This window comes from Arvicola amphibius, chromosome 12 (genome assembly GCF_903992535.2).
Source record: "Arvicola amphibius chromosome 12, mArvAmp1.2, whole genome shotgun sequence".
Taxonomy (NCBI): domain Eukaryota; kingdom Metazoa; phylum Chordata; class Mammalia; order Rodentia; family Cricetidae; genus Arvicola; species Arvicola amphibius.
The window spans coordinates 160,003,565-160,030,776 of record NC_052058.2 but is presented as its reverse complement, the minus strand read 5'-3'; the positions used below and the strand labels follow the sequence as shown (position 1 = coordinate 160,030,776).

The following is a 27,212-nucleotide window of genomic DNA, read 5'->3' as shown; positions in this document are numbered from 1 at the left end:
AGTTTTGAAGCACCCCATCTTGCTCCCTATGAAGGCTGTGCTAAGTTCACATTTCCCCAACAGAATATCAGAATTTCTTTGACTTTCTGCCCTCCTTGTGTCATAACCGTCGTTTTTACTGGGGTACAGTTAAGTTGGCTTTGATTTATTTTTTCCTCATGAATTCACCATTTTTTACATACATGACGGTCATCTAATGTCTTTTTTTTTTTAGAAGTGTCTGCTCATACCATTTGCCTAGTTAAAACAATTACAATCGTTATTGTCTGGCGTCCCTGTATGCATGTTGGATACCATCCCTATATCAGATGTCTAGCTGGAAATTATTTCCTCCCATCCTGTGGGTTGTCTCCTTAGTTGATTGTTCCCTTTGTTGTGTACAAACAGTTTGATGTAATCTCATCTACCAGGTTTTAAGGTCCCAGGCAATGCCTTGAAGCTCCCCTGCCATTTTCCCCTAGCAGTTAACGAATCTGTCTGTCTGCTCATCTCTACTTATTTATCTACTCACACGTACTCTAAGAGGATATTCGTATGGAACGAGATGAGGTTAAGTTTTAGAACTCTGCCGGAAGGTACTCAATGTGATCAGTATCCTGTACCGAAGAGAGCATCTTTTGCAGTGTTTCTGATACCTTTTTTGAGATGTTCTTTGTCTCTCCTAGCTGGCCCCTCCCCATGTAGTGTCTTACTTTACAGCCCGGGTTGTCCTGGGACTTCCAGCATCTCTTGAAAGCTGAAGTTACAGACGTTAATCACACTCCTGGCTGTGTCTCTTCTGAGGTTTTGTTTTTCTCTTTCTTAGCTTCTGTGAATGCTAGACTGGTGGTCGTGAACACCTCAGTGTCTCCTGGTCTTGCTGGGTGTCCATTTCTCCTTCATTTTTAAAGGCTAACCTTGGTACAAGGTTTTTCGCTTTTTTTTTTTTAAATTAAATACTTCTAGTTTTGGGCTATCTCACTGTGTTCCCCTTACACTGTAGAATTCTTTTTTCTTTTCTTTTCGAGGCAGGGTTTCTTTGTGTAGCATTAGCTGCTCTACAATTAGCCCCGTAGACTAGGCTAGCCTTGAACTCACAGAGATTTATCTGCCTCTGCCTCCCGAGTACTGGGATTTAAAGCATGTGCCAACAAAATCTGGCTTTACTTTTGGTATCTTGTATGCAGTATTCTGTGGTAAAGATTGTATTTTGGTTATACCTATTTCACGGCCCTATAGGCTACCCATCCTTTTATGTCTACATAATTTCTTCTGTGCCCTGATATTCACCTCCCCCATCTTCTGGGCTTTTTGAAATTTGGATATTTGTTCTTTAATGGCTCTCTAGATCTTTGACACTCTTGCTATTCTTCTTGCTTTATTTTTATTTGTTTTGTTTCACTGGGCTGTTTTAAAAAATCCATCTTGCTGTGCATATATCCATTTGATCTAACTGGCTGTTGAGGCTATCAATTACAGTTTTATTTTGAAATTTTAAAAGTTATTGTGTCTATGAGTTTTTGCCTGGTAAGCGAGAGGCGTTTCCTCTGTCACTGGTGGTGTTCTTGCTATCAGTGATCCAGGGTACCACTGGCCTCTGAGGTGATGCAGTTCCAAAGCATTTTTCCTCTGACCAGTGGAATGACCCCAGAGACTGCGTGGGGAGAGGGGACAGCGGAACTACAGAAACGCCCTCTGTGCTGGTCACTGCTGGTCCCAACAAGGTGGAATGGTGTGACTGCCTGAGGACAGGGGCAGGAATCATGGTGCTCGTCCCTTCTGCTGAAGTCATGGTGTCGGCCAGCGTTAGTTGGGATTCCCCTTGAGAACAGAGTTGTCCTTGGTGATGTGTGACAGCTGGGGCTTTTGCTGTCAAGTTTTCTCCTTCAGCTCTAGAGCCCGTCCTGGAGAGGATGAGTGGACATGAATATATCCGGGCAAAGTTTTTTTTTTTTGGGTGTCCTATCCCTGTTTGCCTATGGTCAATGTGACATCATTGCAAAATTTCTCAAGCACCACTCAGTGTCTGCCTTCAGTCTCAGCACTGGCATGAAGCCACACATGATGTAGTCCCTCTCCTAATAAGGACATCATTGTCTTTCTTGTCTATGTCTCCACACCCGTCCCTCACAGTGCATATTATTCAAGAGGCTTAGGTCATAACCACTGTGCTGGGTTAAGCTGACGTCACAAGCCAGCCACCCCCTGATTCAGTAGGGTAGAATGAATGTGGGGTTTCAAGAAGGAAAAACGCAAGATTCTCTGACCCCTAGGGGAGTCCAGATCCAGACAGGAGCTCTGTTCTCCAAGTGGCTCCTGGGTCTGGCAAGTTGGATGTCTTCTGGGGAAAGATGTGAAATCCTTTTCTAAAACAAAGCTACTGTATAGATTCCAGACTGTTTATCTAAGTGGAATTTTCCTGTAGTAGCGTTGCCAACATCTACAGGGCAAGGGTTTGCTGAGAAGCTCCTTGTAATGCTTACTCCTGCCAAGAGGAGACACCTCCGCCACTGGCTTTGGAGATGCTGTTGCCAAGATCTTTTGTTTTTGTTTCAAGCTACTGTCCCAGGTCCGTGAATGCATGGCTCTCCTCTCTCTTTCTGATTGCCAGTTTTCTCTTGCCCTATTCACCTTAAAATGGAACTATCTACCTGTTACTTTGGGTCTCTGTGGAGGATGACAGTTGTTTAATTCATCAGTATATCAAAAGGGGGATTAACATCAAAAGGAGGGATCACACTGAGCCAAACAGACAACTGTTTTCCTCCTATAGATTATCCACATGTCTTTATAGGACCCATCTATGGAAGCAGATCTTAAAGCCACAGTAAAGTGGTTTCCTACCTATTCTCCCTTCAATATTGACCTCTTTTCCATGCTTTTGATATTGTCAGGAACAGGAAGAAGGGAATTTCAGCATCAATGCCCATTCTAAGCCAAAAACTTTCTAGCAGCAACAGGCTGGACCATTCTCCCGTGAATCTCCCTTCTACCTTGAAAATGTTAAGTTTTCAGAGAGAGAAAAACTCAACATAACCAGGCAACTAAGGGTAGCAAAGGTCCCTTAAAAAGTTCAGCCTTATTAACCTGGGTTGAGATAGTGAGCTAGGAACAAACCAAGTCCCCATACACCACAGGCTGTGAACTGTCTGGGCTAATGGGTCTCCTCCCTCCCCTCCATCTATGAGGTAGTCAGAAAGTAAATGGCATTGCTTTGAGGTAATTTCTCCATGGATATTTGTTTGCAATCAGGAAAGAGCAATGAGCAGAAAAGTTTGCTACCAGAGCCTTCTTCAGGGAGTCTCAAGAGGACCGGCAGCTGCAGGGAGACCTACCCTTTCTGCTACGAATCTCACAGACTGCACACTGGTTCCATATAAGTTGTCGTTGTACTGGCCAGCTTCGATAAATTTGTGCTCTTGGATGTCCTTCTCCATTTGCTCTCGAGAAATGACGAAATGATAGTCTCTGCCGTCGACTTCGTAGTCACGCTTTGGCCTCGTAGTATCTTTGCAAAAGAAGAAACAGAGTGAGATGCATTTATAATTATGAACTTCTTTTCTGTCTGAGTTTCTCCACTATTCCTTCAACAAAGATGGATCTATGTCATGTGTACTGGCCACGGCACAGTAGTGAATGCCAGTCTTATCACTCCATAGAAGCAACGATAAAACAGGACAAAACACAAGAAATGACTTGTTTCAGGTATCAGACAATAGACAGGGAGCAGCTGTAATTATAAGGGATGAGAAACATGTGAGGAAAAATCTGTATCCTTCCTTTCTGCCTCGATGCCGATTCTAAATGGAGAGTCCAGAGGCCACTCAGTGTTAGAAGATACTGCGGTTCACAGAAAATTGGGCATTGGGGTGGTAGAGAAAGCCACACATCTTGCCACACCTAGAAGGCTCCTCTAGGCTGACTTGAGGCCTGCTTTTAAAGCAAGTTACACACACAACAAGCTGACCTGTCAGTACATTATCGCTTTATAAAAATATATAAAGGAAGATAACAAAATCCAGACTCAACAATATAGCACAGCACCCGAGTATGAGCCTGCACACATGCACTTCTAGCACCCAGGACTCAGCGGTAGAAAGGTCATAAGTCCAGGCCAGTCGGAACTACATAGTGAGATCCTGTCCCCACATAACCACTGCCTCAAAATATACAAACTACAACACATAGAACAAAATAGATTATGAAGAAATAAATCAAAGATGGGAGAGAATGTGCCATAAGAATTAGAAGGAATATGGGCATATAGTTATGAATATGTTTAGGTACTTAAAATTATATATAGTAAGACAATAATAGCTCCAGGACCAAAAGCCAGCAAATACAACAATATTATGTCAATGTTTTATTAATATAACAAAAGGAAAATGATCTAGCTATACAACTTTAAACAGTTGACCTACATCCAGTCTTGGAATCACTTTTAAAAAAACATTAAAAAAAAATTTAATCTTAAAATTGATCAAAAGTCAAGACAATTTTATCCCCAAAAGTCAAGATAAATTTATCCCCAAATATATTGATTAAAGTAATTTATAACACAAAATTACATTTTATTATAACTCATAGTATCGTAAAGGAGAAATCAAAAATGTCTATAAACTTTTTCATGTCCAAAAATTGTTCTAGAACAACTTAGATTTAAAGATATAAGTAAATGAAAAATGTATTGGAGGAAGAATGATTTTGTTTCTGGTTATTAAGTAGCATTCCATACATTTCTCAATTCTTTGGCTAACTTATTTTTTTTTTAAATTTTCCAAATTCTGTACAATCAATATGTAGTTATTCCCACAGAAAGTGCTAAGTTATGAAAAAAGAAAAACAGGAAAAGAAAAAGGGGAGTGTGTGCAAGTACAATTATATTTAAGGTTCTGATTTCCTTCTCTCAAATGTCAGATGCTGTAAGCAAGCCAGGCTTTCCTTTGCCCCTTCCCACCTGAAGACATTCTTAGGAACTGTCCTGCCTCTTTCCAGAGTCCCTGCTGGGAACCTTCTCTTGAGGTCCAGAGCCTTCCCCACCCTCTTTTTGTCTGTGTGCTGCGTACAGGTAATTCCTTCTTTTCTTAGGGCCCCAGAATGAATCTGTATACTGAAATGTTTGAGATATTTGAAATTATAAGTCTAAAACAAAGCAGCAGCAATAACCAAAAGCTCATAGAGAGCTATTTGTTGGGATCAGATGGAAGAGCCTCTAATAATGCAGACTGCCCGGTGGCCCTGTCTCCATGCACAGGCCATTTTTGTGTGAGAGGGAAGGCAGAGAGGTGTGGTAGTGGTGTTTGAGAAAGGTAAGACAGATTGGTTATTAATGACTGTGTCTATAAATCTCAAAGCTTCAAATCTATAGTGGCCTACATATAGAGAACACACACACATACACACACACACACACATACACACACACAATCTTCTGATAACCCAGAACTACTTGACTTGAGAACTGACACACTGGACTAAGTCATCCAGAGCCGATTTCAATGTGAGGTTGTGCTTCTGATCGTCCCTGGTCTATGGATAAAGATGCTATAGTGGCGGTTCAATCAACCTAGAAGATCCCACTGAAGCTTATAAGTGGCATGTTGTCTCAAGTGCTCAGGGAGGTTCCAGAAGATCTTGCTATCTTCTGGAGATGAAGGTCAGTCCTTATCAATAGAAAACAATGTGTGGCAACCCAGATCAGAAGGGTAAGGCGGGTGCTCAGATAACAGGTACCTGATGATGTTTGTATCACAGCACAGACTCTTCATCGAGGAGCAAGATTACACTTGATCACCCACCCAGGAGCCAAGTGTGGGCCCGGAGGAAAGAAAAGTGATACTTATACTTACGGGGCACGCAGGAGCCAAATTTATCAGGAAATTCAGATATCAAGTCATCATTGATTCGATCCTTCATGGGGCCCAGGATAATCACTGGCCGGGTGTAGCTGACTGAGGAAAGGAAAGGAGGATGATGTTGACGGGGACTTCAAACCCCACAGTGCAGAGGCAGCCCCGCCCCTCTGCAGAGGTGATTCTGCAGAGCAAACTGCCAGCAGCTAAGAAGTGCTAAGGCCTTCCTTCACATGGGGTTAAATGACCCACAAAACCCTCACACAGAAATGGCTGATGTTTAGCCCTCAGGATATTGGCTTTACTGCTTTCCGGGATTTGCTAGCAGGGACTAGAGCAGCTCTACCAACGAAATGGAGGCGGAACTTTGTGTCTTCTCTCAGGCTTTACCTCCCTATGTCAAAACCTGGATTTAGGGAGCCTCAGAGGGGGAAAAAAATCCAACCAGTTTTTTGGTCATTGTTTAAAGTCATAGTTAGTAGCAGTGACACCTCACGCTACTTCCTTTTCCTCAGCTCGAAACACTATCTGTCCTCTGGCGGGGGCTTCCTGATTCCTAAGTGCTTTAGAACGTATCTGAGTCTATGTGGTGCAACTCCCCATCTGATGCTTCAGCTTTCTCTGCCACATCCCTTTCAGCCACCACCAGCTTCTGAAGAAACATCTACAGAAGCTCAGACCCCTGGAGCAGTTTGCAGGGGGCCGGCCTCTGAGGTCTGCTAGGAAGTCCTTTTCAAAACTGGGCTTAGCGTCAGCTTTCCTGGGGCTGTTCTGCATCAGCCCTCGGGCTCAGTTTCCTAGGTGAGTAAGCCACCATCGCTGGCTGACAGGTGCCTTCTCAGAGAGGCCATGCCTCTCAAAGACTATTCTGTCCCCCTGGGAGATGTTACTGAGCCCTGATCTGGGGCAACTGAGTATTAAGCTGAGTTTGGTGTCATCTGTCATAGCTTGGGAATCAGGAAGTTGGGCTTGCCTGGAAACTTACTTTCCTGCCTTGTGACAGGTTCATAGGAGAGAATGAGATCTTCTTGTCCCCCTGAGAAGGAAAAAAAAAAGGAAAATTACATTTGTCAAACAACTGCCACACCCGATAGCTACAGTTTCTTTCTGAAACACAATAAACCTACGGTTGAGGGTTAATATTCCTTATGCTCGCTCCTTGAACCATTCAACAATCCTTCATCCTCATAAAGCTCTAGCGCCTGGTTATCGCAGTCATTGGGAGTCTGTTAATGGTTAAATTAGATTCAAACTGAGGACATCGGGGTTATGGTTGTGGGGCAGAGCGCATGTTTAGCATGTGGAAATCCCTGCCTTCAAGCCCTGGTCCCCACTCCGAGTTGAGAGGTATGCCCTAGGCTATCGGTTATGAGGGCTGCTAACTCCTGCCATGAAGCTTCAGAATGAGAACTAAGAGGAGCAACGTTGTACAAATGCCAGCACCACCAGCATTTGTTGCATGGCCTCTGCTTCTGGGTGGGCCTTGAGGCCACAGTCTACTGTGGAGCCTAAGTTCAGCTTTGGCAATCAGTTTTAGATGAAGTTTAGATGCTGGATCGAATGAGTGGCCTCAAGTCAGCTGCAGATCCCAAAGGGTCTGCTCCTATGTCTGCATTGGGTTTAGTGTTGATTAGCCTTTGGTATGAGACTAGGTTAGGGCTGTTGAAAACAGATCAGTGTCTGCTAGAGGGGGCATTTGAGGAGGAATGGAGAGTGGTCTTTTTCAATGCCAAAAGACAGTAAAGCTTATTGCTCTACCATACTATACTATTACTCTACCATATTATACTATACTATTACAGTCTACGGACTGTCCAGTCAGGGGAAAGTGATCTCTTTCCATCAAAGGAGGTAACTACACAGGTGGTTTCAGTAGCTGCCCTTCATTCCGACAGTTCTTTGAGGTTTGTAAATGTAGGGCACAGCGGCCTTCTATGGAGCCTTGGTAGTGGTACAGGGCAAAGATGTGCTTTTTGTACATTTTTAAGGGTAAGAAATGGCTGCCAACTGAAGTCATGCCTGCCATCTACCCCAAAGGGGACTTGCTGTTGGCACTGGCACTGCGAGGCCATGCTGTATCCTGAAGGCACAATGAGACTTGGTATCTCTCTTCAATTGGCACCTGTCCAGAGCTGCCCTAGAAGAGCTCAGGAGGCATCCACACGTGTCAGAAGGGGATTGATGTGGGGCGATGCAGAATTTTATATATGGACGGAAAGAATGATTGCCTGTGAAGAAATTAAACTACACAAATCCAGTGTTTAGATTTTTTTTTAAAAGTGACTGCTGCTATGGCTCAGTCATCTGGTCTGAAGATGCCAGGTGACGGGTGCCACAGACGACTGTGGAGAGAGAGTTTGCTGGACAGTCACATGGCTCATTGGTGCCAGCAATGCTAGACTCCGACTTCATAGGGAAGGCTTGGTAAAATAATATGAAAGGAGAATCCTGATGATAACCAGACAAAGCTTCCGGTGTCAGGGGACGGATGTCAGAGGCTGGCCTCTACACTGGCTGTTCCATGAAGACAAACTCAAAGCTCCATCCGCCACGGTGACTCTGGGGTCGTAAGAGGTCAGAGAACTCACATCATGATTTCCATTGTGAAGAAACATTAGCAGTAATGAACACAAAGAAAGGTCCTACTCTGCATGACTTTGAATGGGATCATTTCACGTTGGGAAATGCAGTTTCCTCTGGATAAATATAATACACCATGCTTCTATATGAATCTCTGCCAGTCGTCTTGAAGGTCACCCCAATGGGATCTTCTGAATGCAAATCTTGAATAAGACATCTGGTGTCTGTCGGTCTGCATCATTTGTGCTTCTGAAAACCAGCACAAGCCCAGCTTTGATGGGAGAATTGCTTGTCCACTGCTTTTTGGGTTGTCTCTTACAGAATAAACTGGCTTTCGTTCAGAGCAGCAGTACTGGCAGGGAGTAGTGAGCACTCTTTGCACAAGCCAATCCTCATGGCCCTGTGCAACTGTACTGTGTATGCATTGGAAGTTGGTGGAGAAGCCATCCAAGCTGGCGTTATGTAAGAGCTATGCATTCAATATCTTATGCCAATTTCTATGCTGAAGTAAAAAAAAAAAGCCCAATGAGTAGTAGAAAAAAACAGACTGGAAAGGGAAAATTCTATAGCACCAGAGAGAGAGAAATCCATGTTTTTATGTCATTCTTCAGGCCATGAAGGGCTTTCCTTTCCTAGCCACTGGCTTGTTTTCATAGAATTTCTTGGGTAGTTGGTACTCTGGTGACCCATTTTATAGATGGAGAAGCCGAGGTGCAGAGAATTTGATGAGGCTCATTTGCTCAGCTAGTAAGTAGTAAAGCCAAGATCTATATGTCCACACTTGCTTTTCTCTGTGGAGTCTGTCGTACTCTTTCCTCAGGAGTAGAGATGTCAGCTTCCCTGTGGTAATCATAGAACTTGTGGTCAACAATGGCCGTGGGTCTGAAGAGGCCAGAAGAGGCCCATCCATTAACACCAGCATTTCCGTCTTCTCTTGCACTCTGCTGATAGATCATCTCTGTAGTCACCCTTAGAAGTTATTTTTCTTTTCTTTTGTCACAAGAGCTTGGCAGTCAGAAAAACAGCTGGCAAAAGGTACAAACTCTTCTCGGTCTTGTTTTGTCAACTTTGTGGCTGGCAGTGGGCAAGCAGCACACACTGTGGGGTTTGCAGCTGCCAGACATTCGGCAGAGCTGTTTTCTAACAGATTGGGCACAACATGGGGCTTGTGCGTCAGGAACAAGTCACAGGGAGATGTGGTTAGCGTGAGACCCCAGTATGCCTTCGGGAAAGAGGAAAAAACAAGAGAGAGGAGGGGAGTGGGGGGTCTCTGCTAGTCATGTTCTATCTAATGGTTTAAATTTAGTTCCTAGTGCTCGTGCCTGGTGGCTATGAAGAATCAATCTGCTTCCCAGAGTCAGAGAACGTTAGCGTCAGGACAGGTCAGGCGATGTGCTTCCTAGATGGCAGCTCTGTGGCACATGGTGGTCCTCTTTCTGTGCATAGCACTCACTACCTGAAGGGCCGAGGAGCTGCGCTGGAGCCACAGAAGCCATTTATGTCCATTTTTTAAGGTTTTCCTCTTTTATTAGTCTGGATGTTTTGCCTGCGTGGATGTCTGTACATTCTCGCACGCTTGGTGCCTGTGGAGTCCAGAAGAGGGTGTTGGATTCTCTTGGAACTGAAGTTATTTATGGGCAGTTGTAACTTGGGTCTTCCTGAAGAACAGTCATTGTTCTTAACTGCTGAGCCATCTCTTCAGCTCCTCCAAACAATTCTTCAAGCCACTATTTCCAATTGGTTATGCTTGACATTTGATTGACGTCTATTTGTTAGCTGGTGTCTCCATAGGATAGTCAGAAGATTAAATTACTTAACCACCAGAAAGCCCTTGAAATTGGGCTTAGTATATAGCCAACACTATAAGCGCCCTGTTAGTCAACTTTCCTGTTTTTTTTTTTTTTTTTTTTTTTCCAGGACGGGGTTTCACCGTGTCGCTCTGGCTGTCCTGGAAGCCACTCTGGAGTTCAGGTTGACTTTTAGTTCACAAAGATCTGCTTGCTTCTGCCTCCTGGATTAACCACCTCCCAGGCAGTTTTAGTCTTAATAATCTGTTTAGTGGTACAGAATGGTTTCAGAGTAGCAGATTAAACAGCAGGAAGCTGGGGTTGTGAACCACACTGTGGAGAGCCAGAAGCACGAGGTCTCATTGCAACTTCAGGGCTGTCACTCACCAGCGAGGTACACAGCTCTGGCTGCCCTCCTCTGCAAAGTAGGCTCTCAAGGGAAGACCTACCCAATAACAGCATCATTGTAGACGTGAAGCTAATAAAAATGAGAGAACTAAATGCAGCCATGGGCAATAGTTGTGAAAAGTGGAGTGGAGAGTGTGTGGGAGTCACAGCCACCAACTGTCTTAGGAGAGTCTTGGTCTCCTCCTCTCAGAGATTGCACTCAGATATTTCTTCAAGATCCTCGTTTGGAAAATCCTCATTTAACTGGTGAATTCCTACATAACAACCATTATGCGAAAAGAGCTTGCCGGAGCTTTGAGACAGAGGGTCATCAGCTGCGGGGGTCTGACTGGTCCTGATAATACCTGCTTGGTATTTACCCAAGGGCAATTGGAAGGTGTGTACAGAAGGGCCAAAACCATGAGCCTTAACTTTACCACTTTATTGGTGGAAAGAAATATGGAACTATCCAATAGTTAAGGTTTTGAAGTGGTATTTTGTATAATTGGCAATATGCTTGTTAATTAATTTCATATTAGAGGCTACTCAATATAGTAGGGCTTGAAAAAAAAATCCTGCAATGCTAGATTTGGTGTAGCAGATGTCTGATTTGTGTTTCAAAGTGGAGGCCTATAGGCACGCAAGTGTAAGGCTGCATGTCCCCAGAATGGGGCGTGAATGGTGCTCTGTGCACTGTGCAGCCCGGCAGCCTCAGACTGCTTTGTATCACCCACGTTTTATAAAGCCTCCTTGACTCCAGATTAAACAGGCAGTGTTTTCACAGTGACAAAGAGGAATCTTTCCGTATTTGTTTGTACTGCCATTCATGAGATTAAGATTAGTCTCAATCATAGCAAAAGCCAGAAATCCACTAGAAAAAAAAACCCAGTCTATTTTAATATCAAAGTTGCTTCTTTCTGGAACATACGTCTGTGCCATGTCCCTGCTCTTTTGGTCTGACACTGCCCCTCACAGAAAGTTCCTTTCCTTCTCTGACATGTACTCTGCTTTCCAAAGCTTAGCACACAGGTCACTTCTTATCTGGGAGGAGTGTGGGTGCAGCTGCTCTCCTGGAGTCAGACTTTATCCTGCTCCCTACAGCTCCTGTTCAGTTATTAAGATCTCTCTCCCAATACATGTGCAGTGAGATCCAGGCTTGACCAATTCTCGTACTGGGTTTTATAGCACCAAGAAATGGGACTGTGCATATAGAAGCCGCCAAATGAATCAGTTAATGCTCCTCTTAGTTTGGAGGAAATCTTGCGTGCCTGGCCCTCTATAATCTGAGACCCCAAACATAATGCGTATACTCCACAAATGCGTTACTGCCATCATGGCTTCAGCTCCAATTCTCTGTCTTCTCATAGGTAATTTATGGCATAAGCAATTGCTTCCTTATTCCCTCAATAAATATTGGTGTGCAGCTATATATTTTGGGGGGGAGAGATTGGTGTCATCCCAGGACATCACCCCAATGGCTCAAAGATGTGGCCTAAATTCTACGACTTAGGTTCTGGAAAAAAATATTCCAAAAATGTAATTCCCAAAGCAGGTAGTACACCCCATAAAGAGGACTGAAGAGTAAGGGGTACTGTTTTCTTTTTCTATGGCTCTGTCTACTGGATGGGAGCAAAGCCTTGAGAACTGGAAACTAAGAAATTAGTGTCCGTGGTCTTCATGAAACCAAACAGGTACATCACATTCCTCCTCGTGAGGTCGGGGGTGCCTCATAGAGTCAGACAAGTTTTGACCCCTCCCTCCTTCTTAACTTTTCTGAATTGAAAATCACAGGCAGTTTTTCCCCCCTCTCCTACCGTTGGGTTAAGAGAAGGAAGAAAGCAACCACATTGAACATAAGAACTTTGAATCCTTCCATCAATGGTACTGGATGGGATCCATTCATTTGACAATTATGTAAGTTTAACATTCTGCCTGGACACCTTAGCACAATTTTGTCAGACTATCTTTGGTCTGTGTCACCTTTCATTTCTGATCCTCACCATGACCCGACACCCTTCTCTGTCTCGTGTGTGTGTGTGTGTGTGTGCGCGCGCGCGCGCGCGCGCGCACCAACACACACACACACACACCCACACACGCGCGCGCTACTGGTCGCCAGTTTGCTTCTTCAAAACCTCACTTGAGGTTACACTTACTAATTGGTACTCTGCCTCAAAAGAAATGATTTTTATAGAGCACTATACTTTAATGGGTAGGACAGGGATGCCTCAAACAATTTTACTTTTCAATTAATTTTCAAGCAAAAGGCAATACCAATTTTTGCATTGGTATTCATTTCTGTGCGTCCTGTAGTGGCCCTTTTACAGTTTTCTGATGCCTTTAACAATTGCTTTTAGGGAACCCATTTTATTAAGGGGTGCAAATCAATATTAAAGATACTATAAAAACCCAGTGGTAATAGGTACCTAAGTCACCAAAGACCAGGAAGTAGGCAGCAAGAAACCATGAGGGCTGATTAGAAGGACGTGCTTATTTGTCTGGTAAAGATTTCCATACACTAAGCAAATGGCTTGAGATGACCAAAGAAAGACAGAGTAGTTACCTACCTTCACAGTTATGATTCGTGACCTAAAATGTTTTGAAAATTCTTTCAGCATTAGATGAAGCGTTTTCCATCAATTTCCCAGCCATCCCCACCCTCCAAATAAGGTGAGACCCATAGGTGTGCTATGTGTCTCATGTCTTAATCAAGGAGGAAGCGGTACAACAGACGCCCCATCTAAAGGAGCACTGTAAGAAGTGCTGTTGCTCCCGGGGCAGAGGAAACGGCAAAATGCGGAGGAGAATAAAATCATGACGTTCTCCCTTCCTCCACGGTGGTTAAATTGATTTGGGGAATAGAAAGTCAAAATCCTCCACTATGGGGTCCCAACCAGCTGAGGTTCTTAAATCGGGCCTAGAAAACTCTGGCCCTGCGTGCACAAATCATATTAGGGTCCCCTGCTGGCCCCCGTGTCATTTGTGTCTTCCACATCAAATGCTGATTTCGTTTCAAGCCATTTGCTTTGGAGAAGGGTGACCATAAGAGGCAGCAGGAGAAAAGAGCCTGGAATAACGACCACAGGCAACAGGGGCCACTGCAAAGGAAAGAACCACAAGCCCAAGCAGTAACTTACGGCAGCTACTTTCGCTATCGCTGGCATTAGAGGAGACGTGTTCTGCAGGGACAGCACAGCAAATTAAAAGAAGGATCAAGCGTCAGAGAGCAGCCAGCACCGAAAGGACACACCCATGCAAAGCTACTGGGAACGTGAGCAGAGGGGCAGTGAGAGGCTGCAGAAGAACCGTACTGAGAGAACCCAGATCAGACAAAGATGAAAACTTTATGGCACTTTGCACAATACTGCCGTCTCTTCCTCTCGGCAAATGAGAAAAGTACCTTTAATTACCTATCAAACAGCAAACAAAGGGAACCCAGGTAACGTTCTTTCTATAAGTGACGTATCTATAGAGCTCTTACTTCCCAGAAGTTGTGGAGGACAGTGTGTGTCCACTGTTGGGCAGGCGATTTTCTGTATCTATTTTAGTCCTTAGTTATTTTGAAGGAAGATTGCATTTGCTAACTGATCCCTGGAGTCCCTTTGGTTTTCCATTTAAATACTTTGCAAGCAAATCCTCAGGTGTAAAAGTGATTTTGGAAACTCTCTCCTGCTTCAGTGAGTAGAGAATACAGGAGGAAAAGTAGTGAGTCCCTGAGAAATGGTTCACGGCTTAGTTTCTGTTCTACGATCCTTGCTTGAATAGCTATTAAATTCTGGGAGAATAGAGCAGGCAGAAGACAAATGGCCTGGTACTCAGTGCAGGATCGGGCATGAATTATGTCTCGCCTAACAGCGGAGATAGGTGTGTTGTTCAGTTGATGAGCTGATCATGTATAACTTATCAGCTTCTTCATGTGCCACCACACTAAAATGAAATATGTGGCTACTTGGCTTTCAACTGTTTGATAATACTTAAGAGAGAGAAAGGGAAGATGCATTCTTCTCTAACAGCAAAAGTAAATGCTTTGACTTTATTCTTTTGTCTGTGGAGGGGATTGATTATATAGCATAAAACTAATGAAAACCAAAGCAAATGCTGTTTTCAAACCATTCCTCTCTGTGTGGCTTTATGGCCAGAGCTGTGCTGTCGATCTGGGCACACATCTGTCTAACCAGTGCAGGGACTCAAGGGGACAGGTGTGAATGAACCCATGAAAGTCTGCTTTCTATCACCAAGCAGGCAGCGAAGATGCACACGCCTGCTTCATGCCGCCCTCATGGATGTTCCTGCCTTGTCTCCTTCGACACAGTGATGTGGGGACTCCCTGATGTGTTTCTTCATGAATTAAATCTGCCCAGTTTTTACAGAGTAAGCAAACATCTGGATATTCTGGGTCCAACAAAGCATTACATACGTTTTAATAATGCTTAGTATTAGTGATAAAATCACTTTCCTTTTCCAATTTGGAAGTATATAAATTCCCCCAGATGGTGTGTGGTGCCATCCAGATGATGCTGGAATCGGTGGTTACATTTCACACCACACTGTACATAATCTTATAAAGTTTTCATCTTTAAGGCGAGCAGCCCTTGACCAGATTTTGTTTTATCCAGTCTAAAACAGACTGTTGAGAGTCTAAATTCAAACCCTGGAAGACAGGCATCACCACACGCACAGGCTTATGTGAGCAGCCCTTGAATGTGAAGTCCAGCTCAATGGTGTTTTGCTTTATAGAAGGAAATGAACAACTGAAAGTATGTCCTGTAGCTATTACATTAAAACGAACACAACAAAATTGAATATGTGATACATTAGCAAAAGATACAACATTCTGTTCTCATTTCATTGGTTCTTCTAGAGTGGGGTTAGGATTAAAGAGAGTAAAATCATAGCGTAGGATTTTCAGACATAGATCCTTGTTTTTAATTGCTGAATGCAACAAGACATAGACCAAAGATATGTATAAGTAGAAAAAATAGAAAGGTTTAATATATCTTATTTTTCATTCTACACTACAAGATGAAGCCCTGACAACCTTATGCAGCTGGTAAGTCAGATAGGCAAAGATATTAATATTTATCTAAAGCTATCATACAAACGGTTCAAGCAGGACCACTGCAAGTCAGAGAAAAAAAATCAAAGTTAATAACAAAGAATCAAGGCTCAGATATCTATGTTGCTTTTGACTACAAAACAGCTCCTTTATTAACAGCAACGTATAGGTCAGTTATAGAATTGGGCAAGGTTGTAGCGTTCCATGTTGAAAAGGCAGAAGAAAGAACATAAAGAATATTTCTACTTTGCCATTCTAGAACACTTCGCTCACCCTTTCTTTGCAACATGGTCTTTTGCTCCGTGAGAGGAAGTTGGTGGCTGAGCAAATGATGCCCTGATGAGCATCCAGACCATGTTGGCCATTGTCACCCGGCCAGAAAGGGGGAGGTGTTGCCCACAGCAGGAGTTAGGCTGCCTGACACACTTGGCTTTTAAATGCTGACATGCAGAACAAAATGACTGAAAATTATTCCGTAGGAGCATTCATTCACAGCTAGGTAACAAATCAAACTCGTATCGTGTGCATGCTAGGAATGAAAGGCCCTCAAGAAAAGGAACAAAAGCCAAACTCAAAAGGAAAGGAAAGGAAAAGTTAACAGTGACCATTCCTGGAAACTTACTCAGAGTCTTTGTTCCATAACCGTCGTCACCTAATCCGGGGATGTCCTGCATGGAAGTCCCCAGAGAGAGCAATGAGAGAGGAAGAACAGCCACGGAAGAGGAAGGTAGAAGTCAGTGGAGTTGACACGGATACTACCATGACAGACCGTGTTGTCCAGGCAATCTGGATCCCACTCGCTTTTTTTTTTTTAAATAGCCTTCACCCCAAACTCCCTGAGCTGTGCTATAAAAGAAAAATTTTGATTTGCAAATCAACTCAAAAAAGGTTGAAGCCAGAGATTGTGGGGAAATTAAAAGGATCAGTGACTGTAATTTTTTCCCACTGTCCAAGGAAGTCCCCACTCCAAATTTCATGGCAAATTCTGCATCCACCACTCTAAGCTCTCTTCTCGGCATGTATTTAATGGCTTCCTGGAGAGCAAGAGTGAACTACCGCACCAATACTCAATGAAAGTCATTGAATTACTTCTAACAAGTAAGATACAATTCTATCAAGACAAAATACATATGTGGCGATGTAATCCAATATGTCTAAACAGAAATTTTTTTCTCAAGCCTTAGGGAATTGCATGATCAAAACCGACCTACGCCTGGTCACAGAGAGATGCTGGTTGGACCTGAAGCCCCAGCTTTGTCAAGACCCGTTCTAGCACTTTCTGCAAAACACAGCCCCAGGGAGGGACGGATCCAGACTGCAGTCAAACACCGGTCACAGTAGTAAAACCTGCCCTGCCTGCCTGCCGTGTTGTTTGCCTTGGTGTGTCATGGGACAGCCTGTGATGAGTGTTGCCCGTGAAGATATTTTTTTTCTTGTGTTGCATGTGACATTATCTCCAGAATCTACTTACGTTCAGGATCACTGGTTTCCTGCTCACTCTGCTCCTTGTTCTTGTAGAATGGAAATTTTCGTGAAAAGATGAAGCTCTTTTTACGCTTGTCATTGAATGACTGTGAAGGAGAAAAGGCATGGGGCAAAAACAGGGGACGTCTAATTGTTGTCACACTCATGCTGACAGAACAACTAGTTTGTAAAAGCACAGGGAGCTGTAGTGAAGCAAGCGGACACGCAACAGAGGTGCTGGAGGGGGCCAAAGGCAGACTCGTTCTCCAGGCAGTACCAGCTCTTGAAAATGGCGCCTTGGGAAAATGGCTTTACAGTCAGAACACCCTTCCAGATAAATGGTGGCAGAGGGGATGTCTCAAAGAGAGAGCCAGACTATCCTGGTTCCGTAGCTTGCCCGTCCCCTTTGATAAGTAACTGGATCTCTCTGAACGTCTGAATCTTCATCTCAAATCAACACACCTCTTAGGTGTTGAGATCACACGAGGCGATACCCGCCCAGAATGCCATACAATTCTCATGTTATCACTGTCGGGCACAGAATGACTATGAAAAAAGTCGTTTTCCCCCCTCATTATCTAGCTGTCTTAAAATTGAATTTGTATTAGTTCAGCTTGGATTTAATTAAAGCTGCACAAGGAAACAAGTGGATTTATGATACATAATAATTATAGTGTAACATTTAAATTCTGAAGGTCATTTAGCTTCACACCCTCGTTAGGGACTAGCTTGAGAAGTAGAGGTTGATCCCAATGCTGATAATACAGACTTAGCTGGTGATAGTCCCAAGAGCCCGGCTCAACCAGAAGCTGCTAATGTGGTATTTACATGGCAATTGCCCAAGCATGGGAGAAATGACAGCCACCCATTTATGTTTTGGTAAAGGGGAAAAATTAGGATGAATATAATTTTAAAGTACAAGCCACCTATTAGTTCAAATGGGGTTCGATTAAACACACACACACACACACACACACACACACACACACACACACACACACACACACAGTTTTTAAAATGCAGTCACTTCAGTGATTAGCACTTGCTTGTTCAGTAGATTTTAAAAGACAATTCAATTTATTGCATGGTGGCTGTTGTTACATAAATGCTTTGTGGGTTGTCCTTGGTGACATGGGACCATTCCAAGTTCTATTAATTTCATATTCTATCATGCTTCAAAAATGTCTCGCCAGCCTGATGATCATCCACACTTGACTTATTTGAATCTTTTAGCTGCTTAAAAACACTAGAAAAACGTCTCCAGGTACCAGGGTTTCTTACTTGCACAGGTTTTGAATTGAATTCCCAATGGTAATATGAAAAGGAGTATCCTCGCCCAGGTTAGCATTGGCCACTGTCAGGAAGAACTGTGGAGCCAGACGGGTGACAGCTGGGAGGAAATCAGTACTTGTTGGTTGAGAGGTGAACGTTTTGACCCATTCATGGCACTTAGTCATGTTCCCATATTAATTAGAAGTTGGGCAAAGAAGGCATTCGTTTTGTACCCCTGTGCTCGTCTATTAAATTAACAGTAATAGCGTTCATTCAGGAAACCCTGAAGTACAGAAAGGTTTTTCACCAAAGTCAGAGCAGCTAAATTTTATGCCAGATCAGGACAGATTTTATATGTCGTACTAAAACAGGACTTTCTTGGAACTTAGGTCTGCAGATAGCGCCTGTGTTTTTAAAAAATATTTATATTCTATTTATTTATTTATTTACTTACTTACTTATTGTGTATACAATATTCTGTCTGTGTGTATGTCTGAAGAACAGTAGGGGGCACCAGATCTCACTACAGATGGTTGTGAGCCACCATGTGGTTGCTGGGAATTGAACTCAGGACCTTTGGAAGAGCAGGCAATGCTCTTAACCTCTGAGCCATCTCTCCAGCCCCGATAGTGCCTGTGTTTGACAGTGTTTTATTATAACTCGCAATTGAGAACTGGCAGCCAAAGACAAGGCTGGGAAGTGTCCCTCTAGCTCCGTAAAGGAACGTTACATAGTCTTGCGTCACTCCAGCGTCCTGCCACTTTTACATTTCAAGCATATTTAAACTCCAGTAACTGAAAGTAAAAAAAAAATATTATGTAAGAATTCATGGCATGTGATATCGCAGGGGGTGTTAGACACTACTCTTTAACGTTACAGATGACTTCCATGCAAAACAATTATGAAATCTCATGCAAATACAAAATTATGCCAAGAGGAAAGAAAGCTGGGGGGAGGGGAATTAAACACACAAATACACGCAGAAGGATAATGCAGAGGCTTCTAGGACCCTAAATGGTGTTGCATGCAAACCACATCGTTTACGTTGTCTTGCTGGTCAAAGGAAAATGAAAGGGTGTTGTCTTTGATTAATTCTTTCATGTTTCAAAGCAAGGAATGTAATGTGTTAACATTTCCCAAGTATGAAAATGTTGTGTATCATGAGTTCTCTAATTGGACGTAATCATACTGAACAGCACACCTTTTAAAAGGACAGAAATACATGATACCCCAGAAGTAAAACTCTACGACAGTATTACAAACAAATGCACTTTGATTCCTTCCTGCGTAACATGGAAGGCACTGGACCCCTTCATGGCCACAAAGTCAAACCACCATTTCAGTTCATGCAGATTTAATGTTTTACACATAGCGTCTTACTGAATTAACATTAATATTAGCTAAGGTCAACATTCTGGCTTACAAAGGATTATATGTAGTTTATGAGGCTAGGCATGTGGAGTTCCATAATAGATGCTTTATTACCACTGTAATTTTTCCTTTTAATATAGAAGAGAAAATTCTGCTACATGAGTGCTGGGTTGACAGAATAAATCAGCACTCTTGCTATTTGTAATACATGGCTCTAAAGTAAAGGCTGGTTTACAGCCCTAGTCTTAACTGTGCTTGATTAGGGCTGTTTTGTCTACATTAGAGCATCTTCAGGCCCCATGAAATTGCCTTCAAGGAGAAAATTTCTTTGAATATAGATTTTGGAAACACCAAAATACTGTGGTGTGGGTAAGAATTCTACTTGAGAATTTGGCCAAGCAAAAATGTGCATTTATTGACCACTGAATGACCAAGCTTAGTTCTAAGGCATCATGTGTGTGGCCTACAGGGTAACTTCATGAAGCTGGTCTCATCACTCTTCCTGTCTGTATCGTGAGCTGTGAAATCGGGGACTAACTGGCTGCAAATGTAGTTCTGTGAGTACAAATTCCTGAAAGCCACGCCTCCCTCCAGTTCCCATTTTAAATTATAAGCAATTGACTTTGTAAGTCACAACACATAATCTGCCATTCTCGGACAGTCATGCATGGTGATGGATTACTAGGCCACATCAAGCGATTGGTTTCAATTGTATCTCCTTTGGTTATTTTGCTACGTCTTTCTTTCTTAGATAGCAATTCATGTGGTTGAGGCCTTAAAGCCACTCTTGTTCATATGATACTGTAAAAAATGAAGGGAGTTTCAACAGACACATTAGTCATGGCAATCTAAAAATCTGCACAGAAGTGGCTGGTTAATAGAGACGTGACTAGGTGTTGTATACAGTGTAGGTAATGAGGCATGGAGCGTGGGAACTGACAGCTCGTGGGTATGGACTTACTTTAGGGTGGCCAGAAATGAGACTGGTGATGGTTATGTACCCTAGAAAGATACCAGGGAACACGGGCGTGTGCATTTTAAGGTCATGTCACTAAAGTGAACTGTATCTCAAGAAGGCTATTTAAAAGAGGAACCCTTCCACACTCTTATGCCATGGGCTGAAAGGAAACAATCCTGTCAGGTTTCTCAGTTTCTCATTCAACGTGGTGTAAGTATGTTATGTCTTTAATTGGATGCCCATCATACTTAGCGTGTAGAAATCTAGATATGCTTCTGTTGAGCAGATTCTGCCCTGTCGCAGTTTAAGTGAATATCTTTCATGTTGTGACAGACATTGCAACACTCACGTCAGGAGGAGTCATCAACTCATTAGTGTGACTCGGGAGACCCCTGATTGGTAGGTCAAACAGTATGAAACTTCCTGGATTGATCCCACAGAGGAAAGCAAGAAGCTCAAATCCCCTCTTCTCCCACTAAAATTCCATCTTCTTAAAGACAAATGGCATCTGCTTACCCTTGTTATCTAGAAAACTATAGAACAAGAGGCCTATTTCTCCTACTGTTGTTGTTGGATTTTTCATGTACTAATTCCACAGTTTCTATAGCTCCATGATGTCACCTATGTAGATAATGGTGACCTCTGGTGGAATTTAAACTAGTACATGGCTCAAATATGCTTTTTCCATGCCTCTTAATTTTTAGAAATACTTGTTTCTAGGGGAGCAATGGATCCAGGAGAGAGGAAAGGTGGTGGGAAGGGACTGGGAAGTGTAGAGGGAGAGGAAGACGTTGTCAGGATATATTGTATGGGAGAAGAATAAATTAAAAAACAAAACACTTGTTTCCTCATAGCTGGGTTAACCTGGAGAAGCTATCCAGACATGGCTTTCTATTCTGTAGATAGCTCATTTTCATGCAGAAACACAACAGTGAAACAGTAAGTAATACTGTGACCAAGAAGAGTTAAATCAAAGATCAAGTATTGGATCTCAGATCAAGAATTGGGAGCATAAAAGTCCCGAGCTTCCTGACAGGAGAACAAAACATCACTTCCAAGGAGGCTTGGAAAGTTCTGCTAGATGAACCGGAGTACATTCAAACCTGTAGATTTCATCATCAGTCGCCAAATAAGATTGAATTTTCCATGCTTCTTTGATTTCTTTATAAAGATACAACAATTAAAATCTGAAGTTTGGCAAACTCTGTAAGATAAATCACCTGGCTTCTTTAGCATAAATATTGCATCAGCCAACCAGTGCAAGTGAAATACTTAGAGGGAAATTACAAACGAGGAGACAAGTCACATGAAGAAATACCACATAGAGTTCATTTGCATTCTGATTCAAACGAATTACAACACAACAAAAACACCATTTTTGGTGCAACATGAGTCCAGAAGAAGAGGAGGAGGAGGAGGGACTGTGGCCAGATTGCCCAATAGTAAAGGCACTTGCCACAAGACGATACAAGCTTTGCAACCTGACTTTGACCCCCCAGATCCCACACAAAGTTGGAAAGAGAGAGCAGCCTCCTCAAAATTGTCTGTTAACCCAGTAATTATTTTTATGTGCGACAATGGCATGTGGTCATGCCATATCAAATTCGGCAATGGTTTGATGCCTTAATTACATCCAAATATGTGAGTGGACCATAGTGCTCCGTACATCTAAAGGCAGAACTGTAAAGGAGCATAGACATTTTCTTGGCAGGCTAATAATAACAAGTATAACAATACTGGAACCATTTGGTATGCTGTAGGAATGAACACATGAATAACTGCAGGCATGCTGGGGACAGGCATTGCCACAGTCAACAGGAGGATAGTTGCAAGGAAAGGAAGAATCTTGAAAAATTTTAATTTCTTCCCTCAAGGAAGCCTGGATGTAATGATAGCCTTGTAGCCAAAAGCATACCTAGCATCCACCCTGCAAAATGGGAATTAATGTTTTTGTCTGGAAGCAATACTCGAACCAAAACCTACACTAATTGTGATGTGTACGAAGGATATCAAAGCCAGATCCACATACTATGGACAACAGGAGCAATGAATCTGAGAAGAAATTTGTGCCTTTGAGGTTATAGAAAGTCTTAGCTGAAAACAGGGTAAAGGAAAAGCTTGCCTTTCTAGGAGAATCCACAGGGAATGATAAAGCCAGGAATCACTATTCTCTCGCTCCTACCCTAAGGAGAATTCACTCCAGAGTGATCACTCTTTGCAAGTCTGTGAGAAAACAGAATATCCATCTCTTTGCGTATTCAATGACAAGAGCAGCAAAAAAATAGCTGTCTAGTGAAACAATCTGGCCATAGCAATGGTGGGACGGGCAGCCTGCCATGATGGGTTTCCAGAGGGTGAGCTCCGAGAAGTATCTGGATCCTAGCTCCAAAGGCGACGGTTCACATTGATGGGGAAGAAACAGGCATTTCCCAACAAAAACGCATCCTCTGAGGATGTCAACGTCATGACAACATAAAACACGCAGCAACTGTCCCAGAGCTGGGACAAGTTACACAAAGCATGTGGTCCTGGGTCAGGAAGGCAGACAAGGCATCATTCCTACAACTTTCTCTCAGAGTAGTTCAGGGAATTATAGATGGGCATATGATTTATGAGTATAAGGGATATGTGATTCTATTTCTGCTTTTGTAATGTTTAAACTTTTTCATAATGTGGCTTAAAAAAGATAAATCAAAGTATTTAATATAGGACCCCCCAAAATAGACATTGCTAGTTGACTGGGGTGTATGTGTGGGGGGCAATTCTTACAGCTTTTCTTGTCTCTCTGTTAGACTCAAAGGAGCAGCAGGAAGTAAGGTAGACCAGGAAAGGAAGAGTGAAAACCAGTTCCCTGTGAATGCTGGGGCCCAGTGAGGCAGCAAACAGGGTTCATTATTTATAAAAAGGTGGCAGCTGATGTTCTCTGACCCGAAAGGACAAAGTTCCTAGCATTCTTTGCCTAAGGGGAAAAAAATCAAAATCACAGGACCCATCATTCTGAAAATGGCTGTAAAAAATAGTATCCTAAATGAGCCCTTCGCTCCCCCTTTGGACTTACATTATTTCTGGGTCTGGGATGGTCACGCTATGTAAAAACACATTTCTCAGGACAGCAGTGTGGAGAGCAAGCCTAGTACACAGCAAAGGGCCTATGAGGCACATGCCGGACTTCACAGCCGTCCTGGTTTACAGTAACCAGGAAGCACATCTATATTCTGGGTCTGAAGTCATCCACATCTGCGATATCATAGCGATCTCCCGAAAGAAATGTAAACCGCTTTCCATCATCCTCCATCCGTATCATGCTGCCTCAATCCTCATAGCAAACTCACCGATTCCTTTCTCTTCAACCAAACCATTTGCTAAATTATTTTCCCTAGACTAGACAACAGGGAGGTATGTCCTCTGGGACAATCCAACCCACTATGTAATTCTGTAAAATGAAGTTTTTATTGGTGCACAATTATGTTCACTAACTCCATAGGGACCAAGATAAATTCTAAAATATTGGTATCTGGTCTTTTACAGAAAACAAACCAACCAACAAGCAAACAATTAACAAAAACATATAGTAATCTTAGCTGCTCTAGTTAGAGTCATCAGTGAGCTCCAGGAAGTCCAGTTCAGACTTCTTCTATTTTACCCTTTCATTTTTTAAATTAAATCTGCCTACTAGACACGATTCGTCCCGTTTCCTTCCCGAGAACACCGGACTGGCAGTACACACCTGTGTTTCACTGCCTTCCTCCCGATGAGACCATTCATCTCCAGTCTCTTTTCCTAGAGCTTTCTTACACTTTCGTTCTCCAAGATTTGGAAAAGATGTAGTAGGCTCACTTCTTGATCTTTTTCTTTTTTTCCTCCCTCACCCCTCTTACTCCCTCTGCACACATGTTCCATAGGCCATCTCTCATGCCAATGGTTGATTATATCCAAATTTAGCTCCAGCTGCATTTCTTCAATGAACTCCAGATCCATATACACTTACCATCTCTACTGTCCCATCCACAGCCCTCTGACTTCTTAATCAAATTCTTCCCATATTCTACAAAAAAACTACAGTAAAAACATTGTAGTTCTTAAAGCCCTCCCTGGGCTTCGAGATCACCACTGATTCTAAAACATCAGGTTTTTTAATTTTTATCTGTGATCCATACAGAAGAATATATGGTTATAAAATTAAACTCTGAGGGGCACAAGTTGACAGAATAGACGTCCCCAACACTCACTTCATTCTCAACCAAGTAGAATAAAGCAAGCAATCAAACCCTTTCCCCCAAGCAAAACAGGCATCTAACTGTGTTTTGAGCTGGCAACTGGAGGGGAAGACATCAGGAGTCAGCAAGAAAGAGAAGGACTCCATAAAGAGAACTCAGACAAATGCATAAAGAGAAAGTAAAACCCCTGGCACCGGGCTCCACAGTAGGGGATGGTGGGGACAGCTTCTTCTGCAAGAACAAGGGCAAAAGAGAACTTCACAGTAAACTCCAGCAGCATCTAGATGACGACCACTCTAGCTCCTAGGAAGTCCCACAATCCTCATGGGCTTGCAGCCCACTCTGATAAAGACTGCATACTGTTCAATATTCTAGTTTTGGAAACATCATCTCTGGTGTCTCCCAGGGGACACTCTGGGTTCTGTAGCCAGCATCCATCTTATTGAGCTACCGTTTGAGTGTGAACTGTGTCGGGGTCGGAAAACTCAGTATAGAGCCACAGACATTCCGTTTCTCATTGGTTCGGAGGAGAGCTGTCCTGCAAACACAAGCTGGCCCATCAGAGTAGCCTAAGCTTGCTCCCTGTCCTGCACTGTGAGAGATGGAGCAAGCTACCTGCAATGATAACCATAGTGTTCCTTCATCCCTGTCAACCATGGAGTGCTGCTCTAGGGTGAGACTGCTGGGAAACACATGAGCATATATGTTCATCTCTGAACTCCACAGGAGTCCATGCGTGGCTAGCAACACCAGACTTTAAAAAAATGAAGAGGCCACAGTAAAACCCATCATCTTGTGCAATGAAACTATGCTAATAAATATTTTTCTTTTTGAAAAATTTTATTCATTTATTTGTTTTTAGTTTTTTAGGACAGGGTTTTTCAGTGTAGAGTTGGCTGTCCTGGAACTGGCTCTGTAGACCAGGCTGGCCTCGAACTCACAAAGAACTGCCTGCCACTGCCTCTGATCACTGGGATTAAAGGCCTGAGCCACCACCACCTGGCAGTATTTTTTTTTAAATATGAAAATATTTAAAGCATGTAGCTCAGACTGGCCTCGAACTTGTGTTCCTCCCGCCTCCACCTCTTCAACATACATTATTGGCTTGTGTCACCACAACAGCCTAAATATTTTTAAAATTTCATTTTTAAAATGTCTGTGTTTCTGTGTCTATGTGAGTATATGTCATGTGTGTAGGTGCCTACAGAAGCCAGAAGAGGACACTGGGGCTTTGAAGCTAGAGTTATAGGCAGTTGTGAGCTGCTCAATATGGGTACTGGTACCTGAACTGTGATCTCTGGAAGAATAATAAGGGCTTTTAACAACTGAGACATCTCTCCAGCAGCACTGATTAAAAGGAATTAAAACAGAATTTAAAGGAAGGATTATAAAAATCTTAATGAGATCTAAGAGACTACATATAAGCAATTGAACGCAATTAGAAAAATGGCGCATTGATCTAAATGAAAAATTCAGCAGAGCAATAGAAAGATGTTTACGAGCAAAGTAGAAACCTTAGAAATGAGGATCTCAATAAGCCCAAATAAAAATATAGTTGAGGGACTAAAGAACTGATTAGGTTTAAAGGAAGAAAAAAGTTACATAAAACAGGTTTTTGGAAATATTCTAGTCACACACAAAAGAAAACACATTTAAGATCTTTGGGGTCTTATCAAATGGATGAATATCTATGCTTTTGGAATTCTCCAGGGAAAAAAAGGCATAGGAAATAAATAATAGGAAAGTGGAAAGTTCAGAAATCATGGAGAAGACACAGATATTCATGTGCAACAGAATGAATATGATCCTAAACAGAGGTGACCAGAGAAGTCCCTTTCTACATCACCTTATAGTTTCTGAGCCTCCAAAGTACAAGAAAGATGGCTAGGGATGTAGCTTAATAGTAGAGGGTTTGCCTAGCATGCATGACCCGCTTTACATCTATAGTGAGATGTAAAGACGCGTGCGTGCACACACACACAGCACAAGGCAAAAGTACCTAAGTACACTTAAGGTTATCCCCATTCTCAACAGAAGCTCTCCAGTCCAGGCAGGAATACACAGAATGAGCAAGTGATGAGGGACATTACTCCAGAGTGTGCCCACTCCAGCACCATCAGCCCTGGAAATGACAAAAAGCAGGTTCCACAAAACTTTTATTTCCATGTCTTTTAGATTCAAAGTACGGTGGACATCCAGTTTTTACTGACTGGACACAAACTGCAGCGTTGAGGGACGGCTCCCCTCAGAAGCATGGGGAGAGATTCAACGTGGTTACAAGTCTCAGTA

At 42.8% G+C, this 27,212-nt stretch overlaps 1 protein-coding gene across 1 annotated transcript in view; it reads right to left on the bottom strand.

Annotated features, from left to right (window-relative positions):
• The window catches only part of Dlg2 (discs large MAGUK scaffold protein 2), a 701,330-nt gene that overhangs the window by 8,740 nt on the left and 665,378 nt on the right, over nt 1–27,212 (bottom strand). Inside the window, 4 exon segments of the mRNA XM_038313618.1 lie at nt 3,315–3,487; nt 5,829–5,930; nt 6,817–6,867; nt 17,113–17,212. Of these exon segments, the coding sequence (XP_038169546.1) occupies nt 3,315–3,487; nt 5,829–5,930; nt 6,817–6,867; nt 17,113–17,212 (426 nt within the window).